The sequence below is a fragment of the Mesoplodon densirostris genome, chromosome 5, assembly GCF_025265405.1.
Source record: "Mesoplodon densirostris isolate mMesDen1 chromosome 5, mMesDen1 primary haplotype, whole genome shotgun sequence".
Lineage (NCBI taxonomy): Eukaryota > Metazoa > Chordata > Mammalia > Artiodactyla > Ziphiidae > Mesoplodon > Mesoplodon densirostris.
In genome coordinates this window covers 133,976,992-133,999,371 of record NC_082665.1, presented here as the reverse complement: position 1 = coordinate 133,999,371, position 22,380 = coordinate 133,976,992, and the positions used below count along the sequence as shown (strand labels likewise).

The 22,380-nt window shown below is 38.2% G+C and overlaps 1 protein-coding gene across 1 annotated transcript in view; it reads right to left on the bottom strand.

The window, feature by feature from the left end:
• DHX36 (DEAH-box helicase 36) overlaps positions 1–21,957 on the bottom strand; it is a 53,528-nt gene extending 31,571 nt beyond the window's left edge. Inside the window, exons 1-8 of the mRNA XM_060099511.1 lie at positions 21,622–21,957; positions 7,725–7,849; positions 6,724–6,955; positions 4,917–4,955; positions 3,359–3,529; positions 1,330–1,409; positions 520–594; positions 208–374 (exon numbers count right to left, since the gene is read on the bottom strand). Of these exons, the coding sequence (XP_059955494.1) occupies positions 208–374; positions 520–594; positions 1,330–1,409; positions 3,359–3,529; positions 4,917–4,955; positions 6,724–6,955; positions 7,725–7,849; positions 21,622–21,876 (1,144 nt within the window). The 5' untranslated portion in view covers positions 21,877–21,957. The remainder of the gene's footprint in view (positions 1–207; positions 375–519; positions 595–1,329; positions 1,410–3,358; positions 3,530–4,916; positions 4,956–6,723; positions 6,956–7,724; positions 7,850–21,621) is intronic.
• Positions 21,958–22,380: the final 423 nt, after the last annotated feature.

Sequence of the window (22,380 nt, the reverse complement as noted above, 5' to 3'; positions counted from 1 at the left end):
ATAAGAACTATAAGAACAGAGATGATGCCACATTTTTAAAAAACAGGCCAATTCTCTGTGAGACTAGAGGGTAGATGAATATTCAAATAAAATGAACTGCTAAACATTTATTTTGACTACTCTGTATTAGTTTTCTTTAAAAAATTGTTTCTAAATTCAATGGCTTTGTGATAACTTTCTAAAGTAACAACCATAAATTTTACTCACCAAAATATTCTGAAAATTTCTCAGCATTCAGTGTTGCACTCATCAAAACTATTTTCAGGTCGGGTCGATAATTGAGAAGATCTTTAACGACACTCATTAAAACATCTGACTGTAGATTTCTCTCATGGATTTCATCAAGCACGATATGACTAACACTGGACAAATGTCTAAAGCAGAAGTGTAAAGTTCGTTACTCAGCACAAAATTCAAAAACAGAACCATTTTACTTTTACATAAATTAATAAAATCCAATTTAATAATTACGTCTTCTGATAACATTTAACTAAATGTCCTGAGTTGAAACATACTCACGGGTCTGACTGAAGCCACTGAAGGATAATTCCTGTCGTACAATATAAGATAGAACCCTGTTTCCTTGGCAACCGACTGTGAATGAAAGACATGAGTTAATTCTTGGTTTTCTTTACTAATAAATTACTTAAGTACCACAAAAGTTTAAAAGAATATCTTCAATTTAAAAAATGTTTTCAGTTTTAATGAAAAACTTCATACTTAAATTTTAGTTACTGGAACCCTTACAACGATACAGTAATGAGACATACTAGCTTCAAGTTCATTATACATTATTTCTGTTATGATACAATGTTAATGATTTCTTTTTAAAAGCAAAAGTGCTACCATTCAGAAAAAGACCAAATATTTAGGGAACTAAACTTCTGTTCAGTGATTAGAAAATCAATTAATTTAAAAAGGTAAATGGAATCTTGACCTGCAGAGGACTAAAGAAATACAGTGGAATGGGATAGGGGGTTAAAGACACAAAACTAAATTCAGTCAGTCAGTGGCTGCATGGTGGTATCAAAATATACAGGAGGTCAACTCCTTTTCAGGGTGAGTGATGGTCTACTAACATATACCCAGGAAAAATGTTATCTTTCTAATCATTCCATAATGTAAAAGACACCTTAAAATGGCAATCCAAATCTGAATTTGGGCTAAAAAAATGATTTTGTGGGTTGCAAGCCTCACATGTTGCAGTTACTTGAAATGTTAATCCTAATAGCAATAATCAGCATAAAAATAGGGGAAAGATCTTTCTTTTGAATCTCTAACTCCAAAGTTTCACTAAAATCTACCTGTAAACAAGTGAACATTCTTTACCTCTGGAGACGAATTTGGTATCCCGTACTATTACCATTGCCACAAGATTCTGCCCTTTCTGCAGCCACTCTCTCTGCAACCTTTAATTAAAATAAAGTACAGTTACAAAGAAAACATTTCCTTTAGAGTAAATATCGTGAATGCCTATGAAAATCTGGTTGCTGAAACACTATCCATTAGATTTTCAGAATTAAAAAAATAGAATCATATTAAAATCTGAGGTATCTAAAACTGTGTCCCTTAAGAGCTGAAGACTGCCTGCTTCTTCTTTTTTTTTTTTTTTTTCTTTTTGCGGTATGCGGGCCTCTCACTGTTGTGGCCTCTCCCGTTGTGGAGCACAGGCTCCGGATGCGCAGGCCCAGCGGCCATGGCTCACGGGCCCAGCCGCTCCGCGGCATATGGGATCCTCCCAGACCGGGGCACGAACCCGTATCCCCTGCATCGGCAGGCGGACTCTCAACCACTGCGCCACCAGGGAGGCCCCAACTGCCTGCTTCTTATGTTTACTTCTCATTTCCTCTGCAATTCTCCCTCATAACTATTTTCAAAGTGACTTTCTATAAATCCTCTCTACCTTTGTCTTTTTAAAAAAAAGTTGGAAATCATAATCTAAACTTGTAAAACTTGTATATAATTTGAGGGTAAACATACGTTGATACTTTTTTTTCATTTGTTTCTTTTTCGTAGAGATTGGTAGGCTTAATTTCTACTTCTTGGTTATGTTCTTAAAGTTATGACTGCCAAAGATAAGCTCTAGACAGATGAAATCTTATAATCCAACACTGATTTGTATAACTAAAAGTAACCAAGCCATCTAGTGACAGAACAGTGATTTATGAGGTTAGAAATAGAAAATGACATGATTAGTTTTTAAGAAATACTTCAGAAGGAAAAGTTTTCAATCATTCTATCCCATATAAACTGACTTGGACCATTACTTCACTTTCTACTACTGATTAAACTGCCCATTCAAATACCAACAGATCTTAGAAAAATAAGCAAAGAAATAACCTAATTTGCATTTCTCCTTACTGTCAATATATAGTCATATATTAGTGAAAATGGTAAGATCAGATTTTTAACTTAAGTCAGGCTATATAACAGTGTTATGACAAAAATGGCCTATTTTTCACCATTCTATGAACCTATGCCATTTCTAGGAATATCGTCCTCCCATAAAGACTGCTGCTTTACTTTTTTTTAAACAGTATCTCTTAGAAACCATAGTTTAAAACATATATAGTAGCTCCTACAAAACAATGCTGTAATTGGTAATGCAGTTCCTGACCAGATTCTGTATTGAATGACTTAGAGATGTAATAAATAGTACTATCATAAAACCAAATACAACCATAAATCTTCATAATTTAAATTTACACACAGAATTACATAACACTGAAATAAATGTACTATACACACTGAATGTTGTAAGAAACCCCAAACATTTTTAAAGAATATAACTCATATATTTAACTAGGTCATCTAACTAAACACAAACAAAAAATGTTATTTGTAATAAACATGTACTTATACCTGCTTCATGATAAACCTGAAACAATGCCTTGTTTTATGATAAATTCCCTCTTATTGACTTGCATTAAAAAGTCAGAAATACAGCTACCACCACTCAGTGTACTTATATACTGAAAAAGACAATCAGAGAGAGCCGAAAACAGTATTGAATGAATCAAGGAGTATAATGTAAAGCATCTAATGATGCAGATTATTTGAGGCTCCTAATCAATTCTATAAACATTATCAATTTTTTGTTCTTTTAGTTTTATACTGAAAATTGTCTGGATTTTTAATTTATCTTGAACTCCTAAACATCTATTATCACTAACAGAGAGAGGTCAATTTTGGGGGCTTTACTGCCAAATACTTGTTAACCAAATTTTGCTTTTATAGCAACATATCTTAAACCTAATAAAAAAATCACCCCAACCTTCAAAATCAGTAACTTCTAACAGGACTACATAGGAGAACGGAGAACAAAGTGGGGAATTTTAAAAAGTGAGAGATTACTTACTGAAATGGCACTAATTCTTCTTGGCTGAGTACAAACTATTCTGCATGCAGATCCTTTTCCTCTTTCAATGTAGTTATCCAAAATGAACTGAGTAACTTGAGTGGTTTTTCCACAACCAGTTTCACCACTTACTACTGTTACCTGATGGTTATCGATCATATTTACCAATTCCTATTTCAAAAGGGAAAATAAGTGAAGGACATCACATGTTGACTAAGTCTGAAAAGATAGTTACTAAAATCCTACTGAACTGAAGGTAACTGTTTTTAACAAGCATATTAATACTTTAAAAATTCTGTTATATGCAATGCTGGCAGTTTGGATATCTGGATCTACCAGTTTTCAAGAGATAAGAAGCACCAAATTATAAAAAGAACAGAGCCATGGCTCTGTTAATGAAAAACACACTGACAAGAACAAGAAGAGACAGGTTATAAATCCATACATAAGAATTAACATAAATTAAAAAGAATGGTGACATGTGGGGCTACTGAGTAAAAGGCAAATCCCCTGATACCTAAAAAATTACTAGGAACATTAAGGATTTATATCATAAATCATAAATATGGCTTTGTCTGCAGGACAAGTTTTGTATACTGTTTTCAAGAACAAGGAAGAGTATAATTTAAGACGATTCCCTTTCAAATAATTAAAATAAAGACAAGTTTTAAATACTTAAATCAAATGACTAAAATTCAGATATCTGGAAAACTGCCTACTTGGGAAAGATCTTCTTTCTTAGAAGGTTTAGATAAACACGAGTATTTTTAAAGTAATATTCACCATACTAACAAAACCATCCCACTACTTCAAAGGGGTGTCGTGAGGTATCTTTATCTATGAAACAATCTAACATGAAAACCCACCACTTAAAAATTTCTTATCTATTCTACCACCTCATATATATCAGAACAAGTTCCAAGTTTGAACACTGAAATTACAGGTGGCAAGTACTGAGAAGTAGAATGTGATTCATTCATTCAACAAATATTTACTGGGGGTCTATAGAAAGTTAGGCACTGTTCTGAGTCAAGAGGTACACAGTGAACAAAACAGACTCTGGCCTCAATAACTTACACTGCTAGGAGGGGAAGATACACATGTCAGGTGGTAGTAAGTGCTATAAAAAGGAAAGAAAAATAAAGGAAGGTTGAGAAGTCAGAGAAGGATAGGAGACTGTATTATTCTACATAGGGTGATTGTATGAGGAAACATAATAAGTTAATTAAAGCACTGTATTTTCAGCAGTGCCCCAATTTTAATTAAAATATTTGATCTCAAATTAAGAGCAAGGGTTATTTATCCAAAGCAACTTACAAGTGAAAATTCTATTTTTAAACTCATGGACATATAAATATGAGAAAACTTCAGGAAAATTGTTTCAGAACTGGGTCTTTTTTTTTTTTAAGTCCTTCAACAATTCAAAGGAATAAAATGAACTTCCAAGAATATCCTTTAGGGAAAGGTTCATTAATTTATATTTCTTCTTGATATAGAGCTTTAAAAAATGTATTTAAACATTTTGTAAATCAAATTAAATAGTGTATATTCATTTTACCTTTTGCATTCCATATGAAGGCAGCTTTTCCCTGAAATGCTGAAATTTAAAAAAAAAGTTTTTAATTTTTTTACAGAAGAAATGTAATCAAATTATAAACCTGGTAAATAGAATATATCATAGATATACATGTTAAGAGTGCAAAAGTATTACCTCACAGCTTATGTGAGGTGTCAAGACTTAAAAAAAAAGAATTTTTATAAAAAAGAACTAATGAACTTAGCAATGAGATTATAAGCTGTCTGAGGACAGGGAATGTCTTATTTAGTCTTTGGAAAACACACCAGAATAACAGGCATCTAGAAAGTGGAAAAATAATGTTTAAAAAAAAATTATAACTGAAAGAAAAATATGGCCTATTACCAAGGATTAAAAAGTTGAGCTCTTAAACACACCTAAATTTTAGACTTGGTTTTGTTACGAGCTGTACAACCATACATAGGTCACTTAACCTAAGATTCTTTTTCCTCCTCTGTAACAGACATGCGTAATCTCTTGTACAGGGCTGTTGAGAGGTTCAAATGATGTAGTACATGTGAAGCTTTTACAACAGTGCCTAACCAAAAGGAAGACCACCAGCTGTTTTTGTTTTGCACATTTCTTCTAACTTTCTCTGAACTAGATCAATTACTCATCTTCAATAATATTTGAGTTCTGTCTTCCATACAAAGCAGAGACAGTAGCTAACTCTTCTTGTTCCTAAGGCTATTAAGACAACTAAAATATTCTGAATTAATACATCTTGAAATCTCCTGTCCCCAAATCATATTTTCACTCAAAAGGCATCAAAGAGCTACACAATTTGGTCCTGGATAACCTCAGCTGATCTGTTCTAATGAGGATATCCAACCTGCAGTGACAGTCAATAGATCCTTTCTTTCCTACAGAGGATGTGATAATCTGCCTTTCTCAAAAATGGCAGTACAGGGCTTCCCTGGTAGCGCAATGGTTGAGAGTCCGCCTGCTGATGTAGGGGACACGGGTTCGTGCCCCGGTCCGGGAAGATCCCACATGCCGCGGAGCGGCTGGGCCCGTGAGCCATGGCCGCGGAGGCTGCGCGTCCGGGGCCTGTGCTCCGCAACGGGAAAGGCCACAACAGTGAGAGGCCCGCGTACCGCAAAAAAAAAAAAAAAAAAAAAAAGGCAGTACATATTTGCATATTAAGGACATAGCCTCAGAATTCCCTCAGTATTTTCTCTTGAAAAAAAAAGTGAACATTTTATTACATCTCTTTCTAGAATATCCATAAAGCATTCAATTTTATGTTTTAACAGTAAGGGACCTTAAAATATCTTGCCTAGCAGGAAAAGAAAATACTGGAAAAACTCAGGAGAATTTCAGAATTTAAAGACACCTCTGTCTTTAAAGTGTCGGTGAACGTAAGCACATCATATAACTTTTGAGGAATTTAATTTTAACATCTGTAAAACGAAAGAGTTGGATTAGATGTTCTAAAAGAAGAAACTTTACAATTCTAACCACCCTTGTCTCTCATGACATCTCATTAAAATGGCCTAGAAATGTTAAACTTAAGTGTGATATTTTTCATTTGCACTACCATTTCTCAGATATTTCTTCTCTTCACCATATACATAAACTATTGTAGATGCGATAGGCTACTTATGTGTAATTCGATTCCCACTACTTTTCTGCACTATAAGGGGGAAAAAATTCCCAGAGGATGGCTTGTTGAGCAATCTCACTGATTTATATCAGGCAACTACCTCTAACCATAAATACACGATTTTTATCAAGTGTCAGAAGAGATGACAAGTAAAAAATTTTTCCCCATCTTGCTTTCCATTACCTGCATTTCAATATACCGAAGGTCAGTTTTCTTCTTTTGTAAATCTTCCAATAATTGTTGGTCTAAAGTTACATCTGGTTCATTTTCTTGCAAGAGATATTCAGAATCGCGGTCAATATATTTGTCCCTGATTCTAAATGGCCTCTTTTCTTGATTTATCAATTTTTTTTCCTGATCCTCAACTTTCTTTACTGAGTTTGGTTTGTTCTCAGCAGGAGCTTCAGTCCCATATCTATTTTACAAAATAAAAAAATGATAAACATTGAATGAAGAGCCACTCAAGCCCTGAAACAAAATAATATATGTTGTTTAATGATTTCAAAGTTATCAAAATCAAAAGCCTTTATTCTTTTCTCTTAGTAGAGCAATTTGAAAATACTTAGATTCTTATAATGAACTCAATTTTTTCCCGCCCGACAAATAAGACACTGCCAGATAGGTTATTCCTTGTGGTAGTTAAAAAAATAAAAATCCACCCAATAGTCATTCCTCCATTGCAAAGACTCACAGTGTTTCTCTTTATCAGGTTTTCTGAGCCATGTTTTATTTCACAACTTCATTTTCCTGCCACCCCTTCTGAGCTATAAATGGGATGCTACATTACACAGTCCCAGAGAAACTACTCCTAATTTGCCCCTGATGATACAGTTCCTATGATTTTCCTAAAACAGCAGCAATTTAACTTCTTACAGATCTCCTCCACAAGAAAATTCCGGATATACAAAGATGATGGGTAGGAATAACTAAGTAATAACTTCATCAGCATCCTATATAGACAATTCCTACCATTTAGATCTCCTGTGGGAATAAATATGCCACCTAAATTTTTAAATATTTCACCAAATTTGCTCAATCTACATAAGAAAAAAGATTACTTTGAGGCTAAATTTCACTTATAGAAGGGTCTAAAGATGTTATTTTTATTATCTTTTTTTTCCGGCCAGTGCTCTGAAAGAAGTGTCACTCTTTGTTCATTTTTAGAAGAATACTTTTTGTTTTACCCATGGTCTTCAGGAGCAAACCAGGATATTTGTGCTTCTGAATCTTTATCATTCTTAGCTTGCACAGAATGTAGAAGCTGCACAATTTGTTCTTCTCGACGTTCATCCATATGTACCACAGCTCTCTATTTTGTGCAAAGAAAAAGCATCCTCATCAGCTTGAGAAAGCATGTGCAAAATTATTTGACGACTGAAAAAATAAAGGCAAAGTAACGTGTTCAACAAACATATATAAAAGAAAGTTAAAGTCACCCTACACTTGCTCTCTAGACCCTTTTCTACTTATGTCTATAAAATTAGCTTTACTATTACTGGCAAAGAAATCATATTTATGTCACTTATTAAAACTTTGGTTCCCTTACTTCTACCCTTGCATAATACTAATTGTTACAATCTTTTCCTTATCTTAAATTTTAAAAGATACTCACAATTAAATTTACTAAAACCCAAGTGTTCTGGTAAAAACAAAAGTTAAAAACTGCAAATACTATTTTGGTTGCAATGAGCATTTTAAGAGCATTTAAATCTCTTACATTGAGCAGGAGTAAAATGGGAAGTAAGACGGCTGAGCTCAGAGGGAATAAATAAAATGATCAGTGCTCATGAAAATAATATTTCAAATGATGCAGTTACCTCAGAGAATGAGATTTACTTAAAAAGAGACACCAGAGAAAATATGAGTTAGATTGTTTTCTTAGTATAGAATACATGGAAGAGAAAATATGAGTTACACTGTACACAGTAAGAATAAGAACTTTTAAAGACTGCCCTTTTATAATTGCAAATTATGATTAGCTAAATTATAAGTAAACACAGTAGGTAAAAAAGAAGAGTGCATAGATCTTTTTTCCCCAGGTGTCCACACAGGAAAGATGGCCAAGTTATTGAATGAAAAAAGCCAGATGCAGAAAACATGTGGAATGGGATGTTGCTTTCACTACTATTAACTTTTTAAAAGGTTATTCGCTTTTTATATTCTATGCCTTTTGCAGTATTTCTTCCAGATGTAATTCTGGCACATAGTACATACCCCAGAGAAGTCTATCAAATGAATGGATGAATCTAGCTTTTCGAATGAGCATATATGACTTTTGTGTTAAACCATTTTCCTCTTTAAAGAAGTAAAACACACATAAAAAGAATACACGGAGGAGAGGGGATTAAGAGCGCCGCTGAAAGGAGCTCCAGAGACAGACGAGAGCCGCAGCTAACAGCGTGGACCCCAGAGACGGGCATGAGACACTAAGGCTGCTGTTGCCGCCACCAAGAAGCCTGTATGCGAGCACAGGTCACTCTCCACACATCCCTTCTGGGGAGCTTGTGCAGCCCGCCACTGCCAGGGTCCCGGGATCCAGGGACAACTTCTCCAGGAGAACGCACGGCGTGCCTCAGGCTGGTACCACGTCACGCTGGCCTCTGCCTCTGCAGGCTCGCCGTGCATCGTGCCCCTCCCTCCCCCCGGCCTGAGTGAACCAGAGCCTCCGAATCAGCAGCTCCTTTAAACCCGTCCTGTCTGAGCGAAGAACAGACACCCTCAGGCGACCTACACGCAGAGGCCAAATCCAAAGCTGAGCCCTGGGAGCTGTGTGAACAAAGAAGAGAAAGGAAAATCTCTCCCAACAGCCTCAGGAGCAGTGGATTAAACCTCCACACTCAACTTGATGTACCCTGCATCTATGGAATACCTGAATAGACAACGAATCATCCCAAATTGAGGAGGTGGACTTTGAGAGAAAGATTTATTATTCTCTCCCCTTTTCCTCGTTTTGTGAGTGTGTATGATGTGTATGCTTCTGTGTGAGATTCTGTCTGTATAGCTTTGCTCTCACCATTTGTCCTAGGGTTCTATCTGCCCGTTTTTTTGTTTTTTACTTAAAAAAATTTTTTTTAGTAATTCTTTTTTATTTTAATAACTTTATTTTATCAAACTTTATTTTATTTTCTTTTATCCTCTTTTTATCTTTCTTTCTATCTACTCTCCCTTTTATTCTGAGCCATGTGGATGAAAGGCTCTTGGTGCTGCAGCCAGGAGTCAGTGCTGTGCCTCTGAGGTAGGAGAGCCAACTTCAGGACACGGGTCCACAAGAGACCTCCCAGCTCCACGTAATATCAAACAGCGAAGATCTCCATCTCAACACCAGCACCCAGCTCCACTCAACAACCAGCAAGCTACAGTGCTGGACACCTTATGCCAAACAACTAGCAAGACAGGAACACAACCCCACCCATTAGCAGAGATGCTGCCTAAAATGATAATAAGGCCACAGACATCCCAGAACACACCACCAGACGTGGACCTGCCCACCAGAAAGACAAGATCCAGCCTCATCCACGAGAACACAGGCACTAGTCCCCTCCACCAGGAAGCCTACACAACTCACTGAACCAACTTTAGCCACTGGGGACAGACACCAAAAACAACGGGAACTACGAACCTGCAGCCTGCAAAAAGGAGACCCCAAACACAGTAAGATAAGCAAAATGAGAAGACAGAAAAACACACAGCAGATGAAGGAGCAAGATAAAAACCCACCAGACCTAACAAATGAAGTGGAAATAGGCAGTCTACCTGAAAAAGAATTCAGAATAATGATAGTAAAGAGGACCCAAAATCTTGGAAATACAATAGAGAAAAATGCAAGAAAGATTTAACAAGGACCTAGAAGAACTAAAGATGAAACAAGCAACGATGAACAACACAATAAATGAAATTAAAAATACTCTAGAAGGGATCAATAGCAGAATAACTGAGGCAGAAGAACGGATAAGTGACCTGAAAGATAAAATAGTGGAAATAACTACTGCAGAGAAGAATAAAGGAAAAAGAATGAAAAGAACTGAGGACAGTCTCAGAGACATCTGGGACAACATTAAACGCACCAACATTCGAATTATAGGGGTTCCAGAAGAAGAGAAAAAGAAAGGGACTGAGAAAATATCTGAAGAGATTATAGTTGAAAACTTCCCTAATATGGGAAAGGAAATAGTTAATCAAGTCCAGGAAGCACAGAGAGTCCCACACAGTATATACCAAAGGAGAAACACACCAAGACACATATTAATCAAACTGTCAAAGATTAAATACTAACAAAACATATTAAAAGCAGCAAGGGAAAAACAACAAATAACACACAAGGGAATCCCCATAAGGTTAACAGCTGATCTTGCAGCAGAAACTCTGAAAGCCAGAAGGGAGTGGCAGACATATTTAAAGCGATGAAGGAGAAAAACCTACAACCAAGATTACTCTACCCAGCAAGGATCTCATTCAGATTTGATGGAGAAATTAAAACCTTTACAGACAAGCAAAAGCTGAGAGAGTTCAGCACCACCAAACCAACTTTACAACAAACGCTAAAGGAACTTCTCTAGGCAAGAAACACAAGAGAAGGAAAAGACGTACAATAACAAACCCAAAACAATTAAGAAAATGGGAATAGGAACATACATATCGATAATTACCTTAAATGTAAATGGATTAAATGCTCCCACCAAAAGACACAGACTGGCTGAATGGATACAAAAACAAGACCCGTGTATATGCTGTCTACAAGAGACCAACTTCAGACCTAGAGACACATACAGACTGAAAGTGAGGGGATGGAAAAAGATATTCCATGCAAATGGAAACCAAAAGAAAGCTGCAGTAGCAATTCTCATATCAGACAAAACAGACTTTAAAACAAAGACTATTACAAGAGACAAAGAAGGACACTACATAATCATCAAGGAATCGATCTAAGAAGAAGAGAAAACAATTGTAAATATTTATGCACCCAACATAGGAGCACCTCAATACATAAGGCAAATACTAACAACCATAAAAGGGGAAATCGACAGTAACACATTCATAGTAGGGGACTTTAACAAACCCATTCTCACCAATGGACAGATCATCCAAAATGAAAATAAATAAGGAAACACAAGCTTTAAATGATACATTAAACAAGATGGACTTAATTGATATTTATAGGACATTCCATCCAAAACCAACAGAATACACATTTTTCTCAAGTGCTCATGGAACATCCTCCAGAATAGATCATATCTTGGGTCACAAATCAAGCCTTGGTAAATTTAAGAAAAGTGAAATTGTATCAAGTATCTTTTCCGCCCACAACGCTATGAGACTAGATATCAATTACAGGAAAAGAGCTGTAAAAAATACAAACACATGGAGGCTAAACAATACACTACTTAATAATGAAGTGATCACTGAAGAAATCAAAGAGGAAATCAAAAAATACCTAGAAACAAATGACAATGGAGACACGACGACCCAAAACGTATGGGATGCAGCAAAAGCAGTTCTAAGGGGGAAGTTTATAGCAATTCAATCCTACCTTAAGAAACAGGAAACATCTCAAATAAACAACCTAACCTTGCATCTAAAGCAATTAGAGAAAGAAGAACAAAAAAACCCCAAAGTTAGCAGAAGGAAAGAAATCATAAAGATCAGATCAGAAATAAATGAAAAAGAAATGAAGGAAACGATAGCAAAGATCAATAAAACTAAAAGCTGCTTCTTTGAGAAGATAAAGAAAATTGATAAACCATTAGCCAGACTCATCAAGAAAAAAAGGGAGAAGACTCAAATCAATAGAATTAGAAATGAAAAAGGAGAAGTAACAACTGACACTGCAGAAATACAAAAGATCATGAGAGATTACTACAAGCAACTATATGCCAATAAAATGGACAACGTGGAAGAAATGAACAAATTCTTAGAAATGCACAACCTGCCAAGACTGAATCAGGAAGAAACAGAAAATATGAACAGACCAATCACAAGCACTGAAATGGAAACTGTGATTTAAAATCTTCCAACAAACAAAAACCCAGCACCAGATGGCTTCACAGGCGAATTCTATCAAACATTTAGAGAAGAGCTAACACCTATCCTTCTCAAATTCTTCCAAAATACAGAAGACGGAGGAACACTCCCAAACTCATTCTACGAGGCCACCATCATCCTGATACCAAAACCAAACAAAGATGTCACAAAGAAAGAAAACTACAGGCCAATATCACTGATGAACACAGATGCAAAAATCTTCAACAAAATACTAGCAAACAGAATCCAACAGCACATTAAGAGGATCATACACCATGATCAAGTAGGGTTTATCCCAGGAATGCAAGGATTCTTCAATATACGCCAGTCAATCAATGTGATACACCATATTAACAAATTGAAGGAGAAAAACCATATGGTCGTCTCAATAGATGCAAAGAAAGCTTTCGACAAAATTCAACACCCAGTTATGATAAAAACCCTGCAGAAAGTAGGCATAGAGGGAACTTTCCTCAACATAATAAAGGCCATATATGACAAACCCACAGCCAACATCGTCCTCAATGGTGAAAACCTGAAAGCATTTCCACTAGGATCAGGAACAAGACAAGGTTGCCTACTCTCCCCACTATTATTCAACATAGTGTTGGAAGTTTTAGCCACAGCAATCAGAGGAAAAGGAAATAAAAGGAATCCAAACCGGAAGAGAAGTAAAGCTGTCACTGTTTGCAGATGACATGATACTATACATAAAGAATCCTACAGATGCTACCAGAAAAGTACTAGAGCTACTCAATGAATTTGGTAAAGTAGCAAGATACAAAATTAATGCACAGAAATCTCTGGCATTCCGATACACTAATGATGAAAAACCTGAAAGTGAAATCAAGACTCCCATTGACCATTGCAACAAAAAGAATAAAATATCTAGGAATAAACCTACCTAAGGAGACAAAAGACCTGTATGCAGAAAATTATAAGACACTGATGAAAGAAATTAAAGATGATACAAATAGATGGAGAGATATACCATGTTCTTGGATTGGAAGAATCAACATTGTGAAAATGACTCTACTACCCAAAGCAATCTACAGATTCAATGCAATCCCTATCAAACTATCACCGGCATTTTTCACAGAACTAGAACAAAAAATTTCACAATTTGTATGGAAACACAAAAGACCCCGCATAGCCAAAGCAATCTTGAGAACGAAAAACGGAGCTGGAGGAATCAGGCTCCCTGACTTCAGACTACACTACAAAGCTACAGTAATCCAGACAGTATGGTACTGGCACAAAAACAGAAATACAGATCAATGGAACAGGATAGAAAGCCCAGAGATAAAGCCACACACAAACGGTCACCTTATCGTTGATAAAGGAGGCAGGAATGCACAGTGGAGAAAGGACAGCCTCTTCAATAAGTGGTGCTGGGAAAACTGGACAGGGACACATAAAAGTATGAGATTAGATCACTCCCTAACACCATACACAAAAATAAGCTCAAAATGGATTAAAGACCTAAATGTAAGGCCAGAAACTATCAAACTCTTAGAGGAAAACATAGGCAGAACACTCTATGACATAAATCACAGCAAGATCCTTTTGGACCCACCTCCTAGAGAAATGGAAATAAAAACAAAAATAAAGAAATAGGACCTAATGAAACTGCAAAGCTTTTGCACAGCAAAGGAAACCATAAACAAGATGAAAAGACAATGCTGAGAATGGGAGAAAATATTTGCAAATGAAGCAACTGCCAAAGGATTAGTCTCCAAAATTTACAAGCAGCTCATGCAGCTCAGTATCAAAAAAACAAACAACCCAATCCAAAAATGGGCAGAAGAGCTAAACAGACATTTCTCCAAAGAAGATACACAGATTGCCAACAAACATATGGAAGAATGCTCAACATCATTAATCATTAGAGAAATGCAAATCAAAACTACAATGAGGGGCCTCCCTGGTGGCGCAAGTGGTTGAGAGTCTGCCTGCCGATGCAGGGGATACGGGTTCGTGCCCCGGTCTGGGAGGATCCCATATGCCGCGGAGCGGCTGGGCCCGTGAGCCATGGCCGCTGAGCCTGCGCGTCCGGAGCCTGCGCGTCCGGAGCCTGTGCTCCGCAACGGGGGAGGCCACAACAGTGAGAGGCCCGCATACCGCAAAAAAAAAAAAAAAAAAAACTACAATGAGGTATCACCTCACACCAGTCAGAATGGCCATCATCAAAAAATCTACAAACAGGGCCTCCCTGGTGGCGCAAGTGGTTGAGAGTCCGCCTGCCGATGCAGGGGATACGGGTTCGTGCCCCGGTCTGGGAGGATCCCATATGCCGCGGAGCGGCTGGGCCCGTGAGCCATGGCCGCTGGGCCTGCGCGTCCGGAGCCTGTGCTCCGCAACGGGGGAGGCCACAACAGTGAGAGGCCCGCATACCGCAAAAAAAAAAAAAAACAAAACAAAACAAAAAATCTACAAACAATAAATGCTGGAGAGGGTGTGGAGAAAAGGGAACCCTCTTGCACTGTTGGTGGGAATGTACATTGATACAGCCACTATGGAGAACAGTATGGAGGTTCCTTAAAAAACTAAATATAGAACTACCGTACGACCCAGCACAATCCCACTACTGGGCACATACCCTGAGAAAACCATAATTCAAAAAGAATCATGTACCACAATGTTCATTGCAGCTCTATTTACAATAGCCAGGACATGGAAGCAATCTAAATGTCCACAGACAGATGAATGGATAAAGAAGATGTGGCACCTATATACGATGGAATATTACTCAGCCATAAAAAGAAACGAAACTGAGTTATTTGTAGTGAGGTGGATGGACCTAGAGTCTTTCATACAGAGTGAAGTAGGTCAGAAAGAGAAAAACAAATACCGTATGCTGACACATATATACGGAATCTAAAGAAAAAAAATGGTTCTGAAGAACCTAGGGACAGGACAGGAATAAAGACGCAGACGTAGAGAATGGACTTGAAGACATGGGGAGGGGGAAGGGTAAGCTGGGATGAAGTGAGAGGGTGGCATGGACTTATATATACTACCAAATGTAAAACAGCTAGCTAGCGGGAAGCAGCCACACGGCACAGAGAGATCAGCTGGGTGCTCTGTGACCACCTAGAGGGATGGGATAGGGAGGGTGGGAGGGGAGACACCAGAGGGAGGAGATACGGGGATATATGTAAAAGTATAGCCGATTCACTATGTTATAAAGTAGAAACTAACACAGCAGTGTAAAGCAATTATACTCCAATAAAGATGTTAAAAAAAAGAGAAAACCAAGAATCGTATATTAACGCATATATGTGGAACCTAGTAAAACGGTACAGATGAACCAGTTTGCAGGGCAGAAATAGAGACACAGATGTGGAGAACACATGGACAGACACCAAGGGGGGAAAGTGGCAGGGGTGCTGGTGGTGGTGGTGGGATGAATTGGGAGATTGGGATTGACATATACACACTAATATGTATAAAATAATAAGAATCTGCTGTATAAAAAATAAATTTCAAAAATTCAAAAAATAAAGTCCCAATTTTTTTGCTTTTTAATAATTGTACTAAATAGAATCTTTTTAAAATGGTTAATAAATTAGACGAATGTATCTTTTCTCCGTGGTATAGAATATGCCCTCTCTACTAGGAGTGGAAGCTTGCACCTGGTTTCTCCTGGACTCTATCCTATGCACCTTTACCTCTGCCAATTTTAATCTGTAATAATTTGCTGTTAAGAACAGCTACTGTGAGTACACCAGCTTTTCAGAGATTTGTGACTCCTTCCAGTAAATTTCAGGACCTGAGGGTGGTCTTGGGGACCCCCAACACAGAGGATCATTATTAGAACATTTTTGCCCTATGCTTTAAATTCTGTAGGTCTTCAGTACGTATTAACATTTACTGCTCTGTGTACTTACATAAGATAGTTATTGATTACTATGTTTTTTCTTGGCCCTTAGAAATTTAAGAATCCTCAGCAATACTTTGATTAAAGCCTCCCCTGAAAAGGGAGCCCCAGGACATAAAGTCACCCTTAAGCACAAGTTCCTTAATTTTTACACCCTTTCCAAACACCTCAAGGGTTCATAGCCATAGTTTCTTTCATTCACTTTCAAAAGGGCAAAGATTAAGTAATTTAAGACCGAGTGCTTTCCCAATGAAACTCAATCACACTAATGCATTTCTTCAACCAGAGAACTTCACATTTTGAAGCTTTTACCTCTACTAGCAGAACAAAGTTCTCCTCCTCACCTTGTTAAATGAATTTTAGATATCCAGAAAAAGGTGGGATGACTGAAAAATGAAATAGCCCCTGGAAATTTTATACTTTTTAATAAAAACATAATATACACTTAAAAAAAATTATTTTCAACGTGATTCTCTGCCCAACGAGCCTCCAAAGGCTGTGGGCAGTGAAGTTAGGAATGCTGAAATTCCAAACCTGGATCTAGCCTGATTCTCTGTAGGTTATCTCCCTCCTAACCTTCTTCCAGTTCCATCATCCTTCACTTTACCTCACCCCCTGCCTGAAGAATCTCAGAATCTCAGACACACATTTTATGGTTCACGACTCTTTTATTTTATCAAGCCATTTGATTTTTTTATTATTTCCCCCCCTTTTGGACATCTTCAAATATTCTTTCTGCTTCTAACTGGAAATTCCTAGCAAAGGAGACCCTCAATTATATCCAGCGAATTGTCTTTTCTCATCAGCTTCTAATTATCTGTAAGTGCTTCAAACTTTCTCCATTCTCTGTAACACACCGACACCACTTTCCTGTTCACCCTCGACATTTTACCCACGATATTTCATAAAGAAAACAAAACCCAAAGGAAAAGTCCTCAATCGTTTGAGGACTCAATCCAAACCCAAACCCACCTGTATCAGAACCCATCCTTTGCTCTTTTCTTTCCTGTTAAAATGGAATAGGAATACATTTTCCTAGTTAAAGTTAATCTCTCCACTTAAGCCCTGCAGCCTTCCTTCCACCTCCTCAGGGCTATCTCCGATTAAGATCTATCCTCCTTTCCTAGATCTCTTTCTCTCTAGTAGTCTTTAGGCTGTACATCAATATTCTGGTTTGCTTCTTTACAGATATAAGGCAGAACTGCATTTCCCATGGCCATGTGAATGGGAATTTCTAGGAATCAGGGGCGATTTACTGTATCCCTCCCTGCTGCCACCAAAAACAGTTATGCTCCAGATGGGTGGGAGGCTATGTGGACCTCATTCTCATGAGAACTCTAGCGAACTCCAACGGTCAAGTAATGGGAGCAGAAAACAAACCTTTCTTTGTTGTTATAAGCCATTAAGATCTGCGGGCTGTCTACTACGACTGCATGATAATTTAGTCTTCTCTGATATATTTACTTTTCCTCTCCACTGGCTCCTTACCATCAGTCCGTGAACTAGAACACAGTCAAATCTCTTCACTTTTAAAACAGTAAAAACAAAAATCCTGTCCTGAATTCTCCCACCCCTAGTTTTCCTCCTCCTTCTCACAGAACTGCCTGGAGGTACCCCCATTTGTTCCTCGCTCCTTCTCTAGCCACTCCAGTGCAGTCTGGTTTTTACTTCCACCACTCTACAAAAAGGGCTCTCATCAAGGTTACCAATTACCCTGTTGCTAAATCCAAGACACTCTGAAGTCTTACCTCACTTGGTATCAGTGCAGTGTTTGCCACTACTGATTACTTTCTCTTTTTCATATACTCTTTTCTCCCTAATCTACACTCCTGGGTTCCAAACCAACATCCATCTCCGTATTTTTCTCTTCTCTGGCTGTTCCTTCCTAGATTCTTTCAAGCTTCTCTTCCTCGGCCCATACCTTAAATGTTCTTGTTCTACATTGTACAGCCCGAGTGTTCTGCAGACCAGCAGTACTGACATCATCCGGGAGCCTGTGAGAAAAGGTGAATCTCTGGAGCCACCCCAGTTCTACATTTCTCCAAGATGCCAGGTGATTCAGGTTTGAGAAGCAATGGTCTACAGAGTTCAGGCCTGCACCCACTCCTCTTCTCATTCACTTCTATATTACAACTACTATCCATAGGCCCACAAACTGTCAAATACTCACCTGCAGTCTAGATTTCTCTAGGCATCAGGTCCACACAGCCTCTAACTTGTATGCCCTATAATATCACACTCAGTGTGCTTAAGCTGAGTCCATCGTCCTCCTCCATCAAGCCAGTTCTTTATATAGTAATTAGCGTCATCCATTCACACCTGCCTTCCCCTTCCCTCAAAATCATTTTGAGTCTACCGCCTAAATCACTTTAAGCTGTCCGCTTCCCTCCATCTCCACTAGCAATATCCTAATTCAAGCTGTCATTTCTCACCTTAATTACTGCAAGAGCTACTTAACTGGTCTCTCGGTCCCAGGACTGCCTCTTTTTCAATCCATTCTTTATGCTGCTACCTAGGGTGAATTTAAACACAAATCCAATCATTTAATGTTTTGCTTGAAACGCTTTAATGACTTGCCAGAGTTCTTAAGGGAAAGAATTTCAAAGCCCTGCTTATTTTCTAGTCCAGGGGCTTTCATATTGCAATCTGTAAAATTAAAGGATCATGACCAGTATTAATTTTAAAAAAAGGCAGAAAGGTACAAACAACAAGAACAAAAGCCCCAGGGCAATGTACAGGTAATTAAACATTATTTTATGAAACTTTTTGTTCACTTACATATGTGTGTGCACTGGGTCGCAAATTAAAATATATCCCTTTTTGTGGGAAACGGTCCAAAGTGTAAAAGCCACTGCTCTACCCCCTTCTCAGTTCCTTGAACGTGGTCTTCCTGACCTCTAGGTTGTGGCACATGTTGCTGCCTCGGCCTAAAAATCCCCTTCCAAGCCCCCAAATCACAAACACAGACATACTTTGCTATCTTTCAAGTTTCAGCTTAAGGGTTACCTCTTCTGGGAAATCTTCTAGGCTCTTCCTAATTTGAGTTAGGGGATAAGCCCACATCCTCCTTATTATAATTCTTTAACATTGTATTCTAACTGCCCTATAGTGCCTAATACACCACAATTTCTGTAGGATAGGGACTATATCTAGCTTATAAACACAGTGCCTATGATACTGTTTCAAATATATTAGATCCTAAAAAATATCTGCTGAAAGAATAAGCGTGCATCCTTAGAATGCAGTCACTTTGTAAACACAGGTATTACTTAAAAAGTAAAAGCTATGGAAATTCTGACTGGGAAGCGATCACAAAGGGCTGAACGTGATCAAAGAAAGAGGTAGGATGAGCCAATTACTGAAATATGATCATATGTAGTAGAGAAAATGGAGACATACATTTTAGAGAATGATATGAGAACTATAATAAAAAAGCAAAAATAAAAGTATCATTACAAAAGCTTTCATTACATCTTGGGAACATAGGCTCAGAAAGGTAAGTACATAGAGGGAACCCTGATATGTAGAAGCTAAATAGCCAGGATTCTTGGAAAACATGTTAGGATGCACTGAAACATGAGACTGAGACAGAACTCACTTGGGTTTCAAATTGTGAGCTACAGAATGAGATGATCTAAGGCTCTACAAAAGACAGACTTAACGGGGAGTAGAAATAGGAGACCAGTTAAGAGCCATGGACAGACAACAAAATAGTGGCTTGATCTATGGTAACTGCTGTGGAGATAAGTGGTTAGATTTGAGATATATTAAGAAGGAAGAGAAAACAGACTTGCTGAAATGAAAGAGAAGAATCAAAAATAAATCTCATTTTGGCCTTGGCAAGTGAACAAATGGTAGTGACTTTTACTAAAATGGAGAAGGTGTGGGGAGGTGGTGGAAATCAAGAGTTTAATTCATAATGACCCACTGCACAACTGGTTTCAGATGGAAATAATAATGAAGAATTTTTCCTGATTTACTTAACGTTTTGTCTGTTTAGTTCTTACTTTTCCCAACTAAACTGTAAGCTCCTTGAATATCATACTTCTTCAGACCCCCATAGCAACATGCATAAAATCTTGTGTGAAAAAAGGGGTAAATAAAATTTGATAAAGAGTTCTTAGGAAGTTACTCTGTACTAATCACTCAATTATTCTTCCAATTTCAAGATGACTTAGATGTGCCTCCCTTTAAAAAAAAAAGTTTGCCCAATGAACAAGTTAATTTTTAGTTATTGAAGAAATATATATATTTTTAAAGAAGAATTTAAGTTGTGAAGATAAATAGATAACGCCCCCCCCCAAGTCAACAAAAATGACATGGATAAAAGAAAAGTAAAGAAATGGAATGATTTAAAAACAGAAGCCTAAATGGTGATTCAATTACACTCTGTATCTAATATGAAAAAAGTCAGTAAAAAGCTTTTATAAAGCTTATATTAAGAAAACTTCGGTTTAATCACATATATAATTATTAGAACAGGCCACTCAGGGAACTTTAATGTTTCCTTTACTACAAGTCTTCAGGATACAAATTAAATGGACAATTACCAACCTGAAGACAAGGGACTAAGCCAAATCATCTCTTGAAATTTCTTCCACTTCTAGGATCCTACGTTTCCTTCTCAAAGAGGAGCTGCTAATCAGCAGAAACCTCCGTAGCCCAACGTAAAAACAAAAAACCTGTGTTTGTGCCTATTTTAATACTAAGTGGAAGTTGGAGTACTCTTCTGAAGGATCTACAAAAATAGTGCTTGATAGTTTTTGTTCCGCGCAAACCAGTGTCTAATACATAAAGCCGTAATTTTAGAGCTCATCAGGCAAAGAACTTAAAGTGACATTAATTTTACTAGGAGAAAGGGTAGCCAGATATACTATGACAGCGACACCCCCAAAAAGTTAATTTCGGATGGACCCTGAATTTAACATTTGTTTTGTCCCCAGTTCTCACGTCTTTTAAGCAAAGTATACACTCGCATAAATCCCAACTGCTTCAGGTCAGATGCGCATGGCTAACGTTCACCGCTATAATATCCACTACTGGAAGCTTCAACACTTACTTGCACTTCACAAAGCACATGCACCAGTTAAAAAACCGAAAAGGAAAGAAAAAGTTAGGGGTCGAAGGATGGAAAAGAAAACCTGTCCGGTTTCATCCCCCTCCACTACCGAGTCTCAGATTACCTCCTGCCTCTCCGCTTCCTTGTTCTTCTGGCCTTGTTTCTTCGCGTACCACAAGCCGATTTCGCGGCCTTTCAGGTGCCCGGGATGTCGGCCTCGGCCGCCTCGACCACCCCCTCCTCCTCCGCCGCCGCCGCCGCCGCCACCTCCGGAGCCTCGATTCCCTCCGTGGGCCCCTCCATAGCTTCCTCCGTAACCCCCGCCGGAGCTGCGGGGCCCGCCATCGCGGGCCCAGTTCTGAGGGTAGTCATAACTCATTGTCCCCGCAGGCCAAAACTCGTGAGAACCTGCAACCACTGGAAATGGCGACCGGGCGCGGAAGCGGGTGCGGGTCCACTTCCGTTTTGCTTCCGGCGCCCAGTTCAAGAGGGAGGGACGTCGAGCGTCACAAGCAGACGTTTCCGGTGACGTCACGGGCCGTCGGCCCTGGAGGTTCGCGGGTTGCATCAGGTGAAATCTTTGCTGTGCCCTCAATTGTTTACCTTTGTACCTTTGGAGGCAGAGCCAGCAGGAGGCTCACAGGTTTTCTTTCCCGACGCCCAGCATGTGAGGAAACGGGTTTTGGGTTTTACTTTATTTCTTTCGGTAAAATCTGGAGTTTGCTTCCCAGTAGGCCCTGTAAACGTCGGTTGCCACAGTAAAAGAACCTGTGGATCGAATGCTTTGTCTCCTAAAGTCCTTAAAAAAATGAAATGAATTCCTCATTTTTTCCTTTTTTTTTAAACTAGTGGTTATGTCATGAAAACAGCCTAGCATCTGTTT